Source organism: Prionailurus bengalensis, chromosome X (genome assembly GCF_016509475.1).
Source record: "Prionailurus bengalensis isolate Pbe53 chromosome X, Fcat_Pben_1.1_paternal_pri, whole genome shotgun sequence".
Classification (NCBI taxonomy): domain Eukaryota; kingdom Metazoa; phylum Chordata; class Mammalia; order Carnivora; family Felidae; genus Prionailurus; species Prionailurus bengalensis.
The window spans coordinates 98,027,247-98,035,098 of record NC_057361.1 but is presented as its reverse complement, the minus strand read 5'-3'; the positions used below and the strand labels follow the sequence as shown (position 1 = coordinate 98,035,098).

The 7,852-nt window shown below is 56.0% G+C and overlaps 1 protein-coding gene across 1 annotated transcript; it reads right to left on the bottom strand.

Annotated features, from left to right (window-relative positions):
• Positions 1-1,280: 1,280 nt before the first annotated feature.
• ZCCHC12 (zinc finger CCHC-type containing 12) lies at positions 1,281-4,562 on the bottom strand. The gene is made up of 4 exons (XM_043571399.1): positions 4,286-4,562; positions 3,886-3,937; positions 3,536-3,667; positions 1,281-3,114 (listed from the first exon to the last, which is right to left on the bottom strand). Exon 4 carries the CDS (start codon positions 3,010-3,012, stop codon positions 1,804-1,806), a length of 1,209 nt encoding a protein of 402 aa, XP_043427334.1. The 5' UTR covers positions 3,013-3,114; positions 3,536-3,667; positions 3,886-3,937; positions 4,286-4,562; the 3' UTR covers positions 1,281-1,803.
• Between the last annotated feature and the right edge of the window lie 3,290 nt (positions 4,563-7,852).

The window sequence follows — 7,852 nt, the reverse complement described above, 5'->3', positions numbered from 1 at the left end:
AGCCTAATTAAAACCCCAGTACCTCTCCCTGGGCCCCTAACCTCCCCTCCGCCCCTGCTAGGACAGCACAGCCCAGAGTTCTGTAGCGTCCCCTGGAACCTGCGATTCCCGCCAGGCTTCCTGTGGCTGTCAGCTCCCTGTGTCTTCCTGGTCATCACGCCCTCACCCGCTCTCCTCTGTGCTTCTCTCTGCCCCCCCGCCCCCCGCACCATCTCCCACTGCTGCAAACGCTACCCTCTCAGCTCTGTGAAGTCCCTACTTGATGCACGACCAACTCCCCCCGGGCCCTCGGATCTGCGCATTCACTTCCCTCTCCGCACACAGCCCTCAATGCAATCATGCTCCCCCCCCCCCCTGCCCCGCCTCGTCCTGCTCACAGAAATAGGGACGCACGCACCTACGCAAAACACAGGGACCCTCAGGGGCTGAGGTCACCCACGTCCTCGCTTACCACCCTCCAATATGAGAGGAGGAGATGGAGGGGGGCAGGCTAGCTTCCAGGAGGGTCCGCCCCTTCTTTCCCTCCCCCGTGAGTGCCCTCCACTCACTAAAATGCTGTATGGGGCCTCTGGGCTTTCTGATGGCCGGGTTCCTGCAGGTGCCCGGCTGCTAGATGACTTCTCATCCCTCCCCAGCGAGTCTCAATTCTTGGGGTGAGGAGGGGGTTAGCTTGGAGTCCTCGGGCGCCCTTGTCCTCCAGCAAATCACTTCAGGGCTGATGGGGGGAGGCCCTGACGCTCCCGGCGCTGGGCTCTGCTCTCTCCTTTCCTTCACCGGGGAGTGAGGCTGGAAGGGGGGGGGGTGGTGGTGAGGAGAGGGTGGCGTCAGGCCACAGGAGACATTCCCGGTTGTGACCCGGGATGTCCACAAGTAGCAGCAGCAACAGCAATCCCAGGGATGCACCCAGAGGAAGAAGTGCTCTTCCTCAAAGTGACCAGGAATGGTGCCCCTGGGAGCCCTATTTTGGGGCTAGTACCTCAGCACCGGACTCCTTTGAATCCAGTAGAGGAGAAAGCACCGCCCCACTGCTATCCAACTAGCGGGCACCGTAGCCTGGCTTGTCTGACCCGAGGGGCAGGCCCATTGTAAGGGGCTCCGTCCATCTACCTTTGGGAACGGCTTCAGCCCTCTCTTCTTCCTTCTTCCCTTTTCCCTTCCCTCTGCAAATTGAGGTCGATAAAAACCCCACCTCGGGGTACAAACCCATCCCTGTATAGCTTTCTGCTACGTTGCTCCTTTTCCCTTCACCTCTCCCTAAACGAGTAACAGAGACGTTAAAATCGATGCTGATAAATATTTATTGACATAGAAAGAAGCCCACGACATATATCATTTGGTGAAAAAATACAGACTATAGAACAGCACTTCTATGTGATCATTTTTATCTATACATACATCTATCTGGGTACACAGGTATAGGGAAGTATCTAGAAGGACGTCCATCAAAGGGATGACGACGGTTAGATCGGGGTGGAGAGCTGGGGGTAACTTGTACTTTACTTTCTTGTACTTTTCTTTGTTTGAAGATTTAACAATGAATGATGCCACTTTCACAAAGAGAACAGAGCCGGCGAGGAAATGCGCGCACAAAGAAAACAGGCCCTTAGGCAGGGGGGCTGGGGAAGCAAGGACAGAGGTCAGGCTGTCTCCCTCCACTGTGCTGGTATTCAAGACCCTCTCTACTCCACTCCCAAAGGAAAGCTGCTTTGTGGATTCATGCAATTAGAAGCGCCCCTCCCCAGTTGTCCCATTGCTGGACTCAGAATGTGGGTTAGGGTTCATTTAAGGCTAGGGGACACCAGCTCACTGCAGCTCAGAAGGGTCATCTTGTTGGCCAGGGGCCTCTCTGGGTCCCTCCTCCTCTGTATGGGTCAGCTCCTGCAGGGTGATGATCAGATTCTCAAACACCTGGGCCCGGCTGCTGTCATTGTCACAGGTTTCCTTTGAGTGGCCCTCCTCGCCGCAGTAGGAGCAGCGGATTGTGTGTTTTCGCTTCCTGGTTCTACGCAGGTGCCTAGAACCATCATTCTTATGCCCAGAACCCCCGCTGGTGGAAGGAGACTGAGCCCGGGAACTGCTAGGGGAATCGATGACTAGCACTTGGTCCCGAGGTCTGGCCCTGCGTCTGGGGAGCGGAGAAGCCGTGAATGACAGTGGAGGGTCCTGAGACTCCACCAGGATCACATCCTCATCTGAGTCATCGAGGGCATCATCTATCTCTATCACGTTGCAGTCGGGACTGCCGACCACTATCTGCGGGGAGCCCTGAAATGCCATCAGGCTGGTGGCCCTCTCCACCAGTGACTCGGATCTTTTGGGCCGTTTCTGTTTAAGGAAAGTGTCATCCCAATCCTCTTCCTCCCTGACCATCTTGATCAACTCGAGGAAACTGGGGAGGCGCTCCTGCTCATTTGCATACATCCTGAGAAGATGCTTCAGCCTAAAGCGCAGGTCCCCGTTCAGCTCGGCCCCTAAAAGGAGCTGGTGCAGGCGGGTCTGGTTTGCATCTTTCTGAGCTATGATCCCCGCCTGAATAGCATTCTGGAGCTGCACCTCTAAACGGATCACATAAAGGGAGGCTTTCTCCCCTTGCGCCTGCAGGGTGTTAAAAAATTTACCGTGAGCCGACACACTGCTTTCTGATTCTCCAAACACCAATTTCATGGCACGCAAGAAATCGGCCACACTTAGATTGGGGTTGGCCGCCTGCAGCAAAAGCATGACCTCCCTGGCGGGGCCTCGAAGCGTTTTCAGCAAGCGCTTGAGCTTCTCCTCCTCAGACATATTCCAATCCGGCAGGGCCCCATTGACTTGGATGAGCCAGTTTTCAAAGGTTTCTTCCCCATGGGCTGGCACCACCCTCCCCGAGAACAACTTCATATTTCTCTCTGCCACGCTGGCCATTAAAGGGCCGAGGCTTCTCCCCAGGGACCTCAGCATAGAATGGGCCCACGGCGGCAAGGGTGCGTTCTGCCGCCCGCTATTACCCATGCGCGCAATGATGCTAGCCATGACTGATGACGATCGGGGTGTCCGAATGGAACAAGACGCTCAGGCTTTGTGGGTTAGCCTAATGTGCAGGCGTGCTGGGGGACTCTCCTATCTCAGTAGGGGCTGTAAAGAAGAAGAAGAAGAAAAAACCGGGTAGTAGTTAATAAGGGAATTGGCTGCAGTCGTATTACTCTCTCCCTTCCTGCATATCCTGCAGTGCATCTTATATATGCCCACCTCCCTAAAAATATCTGCGAGACTGGCGATTACAACCTCACGGAGCCAGCCGGTGTCTCGGTGTAAGCAGGGTGCTTTTTACGGCCACATCCAGCCAGTCCAGGAGGGAGGGCAACTGTTGCTTCTAATTCTAAGTGTAATCGTGTGTACGGAAGCTGATATTGGCCTCTCAAAATAGAGCACAGTGGTCACAGATTTGTCGGAATCCATAAGATCTCGTTAACCTCTTGGTCTCAGGTCCCAACCACACCCCCTTCTGAAAGTCCCCCCGCCCCACCCCCGCCCCGGTTAGGTCTCAGATTCTTACAGGAGCGCAGGAACGGGCGCGCGCGCGCCTTTATTTCACTTCCAGCTTCTGCAACCGGTGGCCTCCGCGAGAAAGCTCGTCTCCAGGCTAACAGCCGATCTTTGTCCACCGGGGGGGTCGCCGATCCGAGACCTCCGGACGCCAAGATTGCGCCGCCGCGGCGGAGGGCAGGGCAGGGAAGGGTCAGGAGCAGCCTCCTCGCTCATCCCGCTCCCTCCACCCCCGCCACCCACCCCCCCTCCCCGCTGCCTCCGCTGTGGGTAGGCGGAAAATTCCCTCTCCCACCTTCTGAGCACAAGCCAAAGCGACCCCCGCCCCATTACATTTCCCCCGGGAAGTGGTCGGCCTACCAGCTCTGCAATCAGCCGCACAGAATTCAAGTTCGGATTCGGCTTTGATGGCCTGCCACGGAGATAGGGAATAGGAGTTGAACACGCACACCCACACAGCCCTCTCCAGAAGAGATGAAGGGATGCAAAGGGGGTTCAAGGCAGACAGCTTGCCATCCTTCCCTCCCCCCACCCCGACCCTTCGTCCCCCCTCCCCGAAAAGGCCCCGCCGCTCAATCCAGGCAAATCCTACCCATTAGGCGGCATCCAGCGCAACCCCACCTCCTCCCTCAGCGCTGCCGGTCCACGGGCGTGCTCCTCCCCCCGCCTCGCCGTCCCCGGTTCCCCCAGGCGGGGAGCCACGCGGGACCGGTGCCCCTCCTCTCTCCGCCGCCGGGCAATCGCGCCCCCCTTTCTTTACCCGTGCTCGGCTCGGTGGGCTGCGGACCCTCGGGCCTTGCCAGCTGCGGATGCCGCCTTCCGGTCTCCGCGGCCCTGCGAGGGAAGAGGACGGGCACGTCCCCGGCCGCTTAAGCGACCCGGAGCTGCCCGCGGAGCTGCTCCGCACGGCGCCCCCCGCCACCAGCGAGGGGTAGCTGAGTCCAGACAGCACGGTTCCCACGGCAGCCGCCGCTGCTTTTATCTTCGGCCCACGGAGACAAAAGAGCGTGACGAGAGAGCCGGCGCGGCCAATCAGCGGGGCGCGGGGGCGGGTCCCCGCGCGGTCTCGAGCCGGATGCAAATATGCGCCCGAGGGGGGCGGGGTGAGGTGGGCAGAAGGGCCGGCGGGCGTCCAAGGCCGCTTCGGAGCCTGGACTGGAAGAGTTTGCGACTCTTGCCCGCTTCTCCCTCTTTTCGCTCTTGGCTCAACTCCGCGCCTTGGGGCCGGCGCATTAAACACCGAATGGGATCGAAATCAAATACACAATAAAAGCGGCTCACCTTTGTATAGGGGGAAGGGAGGAAAAAAAAAAAAAAAAGCATCAGCGCTTGCTCTGTGCAAATAGACTTACACAATTCTTTTACTGTGAGGGAGGTGGTAGCGTGTCCATGTCACAAGGAAAGCACTCGGGCATCCGGGCCCTTAACCAGTACTCACTAAGGTATGGGTGCAAGTCTGGCTGCAAGAGAATCATTGGGGGGGTGGGGGGGTGGGGAGGAGGGAGCTGGTTAGAAATGCAGATTCCCCGGGCCCCGCTTCCGGGGGGATTCCGATCGACTAGGACAAGAGCTGGGTGTGATTTTTGTTAAGTCGCTGTAGTTCATGCCGAGAGGATGTAGGAGGATGGTGAATTAGTAAATGGACCTGCCTCCAACGTATCCGTTTATAGGATATCTTGGGTGAAATGCAGCTCCAGAGCGGACGCTCCTACCTGGGGTCCACGGTCTGCCTGAAATTGGATGCAAAGATTCTGGACTCTGTAGGAAGCTGAATAATGGCCACCCAAATATACCAAGTCCCAATCCCCGGAACCTGCAGATGTTAACCTCGTGTAAAGTAAGAGTCTTTGCAGATGTGGTTAGACTAAGGATCTCGCCGGCAGGAGATGCTCCAGGAGTATCTGAGTGGGCCCTCGATGCAATCTCGCGTCCTTGTAAGACAGAAGAAGAGGGAGAGCTGACGCAAACAGAAGAGGAGAAGGTGATGTTGAAGACTGATGCAGGGATTGGAGTGGCGTGGCCACAGGCAAAAGTGCCCGCAGCCACCGGAAACCGGAAGAGGCAAAGAACAGAGCACAGCCCTGCCCACACCTTGAATTGAGCCCAGAGAAACTGATGCTGAACTTCTGGTCTCCAGAACCATCGGAGTATAAATTGTTTTAAGCCTCTGAGTTGGTGGTAATTAGTTAGGGCGGCCACAAGAAACTAATACAGACGCTATATTTCTCGGAGTCCAGAGCTTTGCACATGTTTAGATGGGCCTGTGGTCCAGTAATGGTTAAAAACCACCCCCCTCCAACCTTTCTCCATTTAATATCTTTCTCCTTCATTTTGTACTTGAGGAAGAAGTATGAAGACTAACACCCAACGCAAATCGCCTAGACCCCCCCCCCCCCCCGGAGCCACAGCTCTCTGCCGGTGATGGAGCTCTTCCATTTCTCAACCCGAGGACTGCATTCTAGGTCGCCCTTCTGTGAGCTCTTGAGCGGACCCCTCCTTTGCCGGGTTGGGCATCACTGGCCTCAGAGAAGGAGCAACTCCGTGAAAGGGAGTCTGTCCGGAGTCAATGGGTCGGAAGTCAGTGGCTCCACGTATGAGACTGCTGGGGCTGCCATAACCGAGGGCCACAGAGCCGGTGGCTCAAACAGGGAACATTTATTTCCTCACAGGTCTGGAGGCTAGGAATCCAGATCAAGGTGCACACAGGATTGGTGTCCCCTGAGGTCCCTCCCCTTGGCTTGCAGACAGCTGCACTCTTGCTGCCTCTTCACAGGGTCTGCGTGTGCCTGCTCCCACCTTCAAATGTCCTCTTCTTCTAAGGACCCCAGTCAGATTGGACTAGGACCCACTCTGACAGCTTCATCCTGACTCAGTCACCTGTCTTACGGGCCCATCTCCACCTACAGTTACGTCCTGAGGTACCGGAGGCCAGGGCTCCCGCACGTGTGCTCTGGAGGGACACAATTCAGCCCGTAACACCCTCGTTCCCCCTTATTCTGGAACAGCATGGCTCCTTTCCCCACTTGGGACTTTTCAGGGGCCAGGGTGCTGGGGGCATGCGTTGCACGAGTGGACGGCCCACGCACAAAGCGGTTGCTGTTGCTTTTTCGTGACTGGTGATGGCTGGAAGTGAGTCAACAGTGGGGTGCCCTCCAAGCTACTGTTGGGTTCCTCTTTAGCACTCAAGGTACTTCACCTGCTCCTTTCTGCTTTCTTTCTTTTTTTTTTTTTTTTTAAGCTTCTTTATTTATTTTGAGAGAGAGAGAGAGAGAGAGAATATGGGCAAAGTGGGATCGTGACCTGAGCCGAAATCAAGAGTCGGATGCTTAACCGGCTGAGAGCCACCCAGGCACCCCCGCCCCCCGCCCCCCCGCTCCTGCCCTTTCTGTTCTCTTCTTTCCAACCTTAGTATTTAGAATTCCTTAAAGTATAGAATCCAGATTTGGAGGCGAAGCACCTTCCGTCTCAGGATTGTGGCCTGTCTCTCGTGGACGGGATAGAGTAGGATGGGGTGATAGAGGTGGGGAGAAGGCAGGCTGGTCACCTTGCAGACCCAGGGCTGAGGCCAGCAGTAGCTTATGGGCTAACTTCACACTCTTCCTTTGGCCCCCCAGGACCACGACATCTGCCCCTGGCCTCTCAGCAGATTCTTTTTCCGAATTTGAAGGGTCTCATCACCAAGTCAGGTGATCTGCAGCCGGCCCTGGCGGCATCAGAAAAGACAAAGACTAGACCTCAGAGCTCTACAAGATTGCTGAAAAGAAACGGAGTGTGAGGGGGTGCCCGGATGGCTTGGTCGGTTGAGCCCCCAAGTCTTGGTTTTGGTCTCGCGGTTCGTGGGATCGAGCCCCGCATCTGGCTGCACGCTGATAGCGTGGAGCCTGCTTGGGATTCTCTCTCTCCCTCTCTCCTGCCCCTCTCTCCCTGTCTCAAATGAATAGATAAACATAAAAAAAAAAAGAGAGAGAAAGAAATGGATTGCGTACCAGGTGCCTGGGTTGGGTCCTGAGAACAAAAAGAGGGTCTTTCCATGCAGACCTGGGAGGAGGGTGGCTAAGCTGGCTCCAGTCGGTTATTGAACATCCCTTATCTCTGGCTGCATGTTTTGGGGTGTCGGGGGCCACTTCCAATGGCAAAGATTCAGGCTCTGGTGGCTCTAAGGGGGGGGCCGCATTTTATTTTCCAATTGCAAAAGCATAAACTTTCGAAAAGTTGATGGTTAGGAACTAAAACTTTCGGTTGAACCAATAATAGCTACCTTTGGTTGCTTTGCTCCTCTCTGTCAGGAATTTTCCATCCATTATCTCACTTAAGCCTCTCCAGCAGC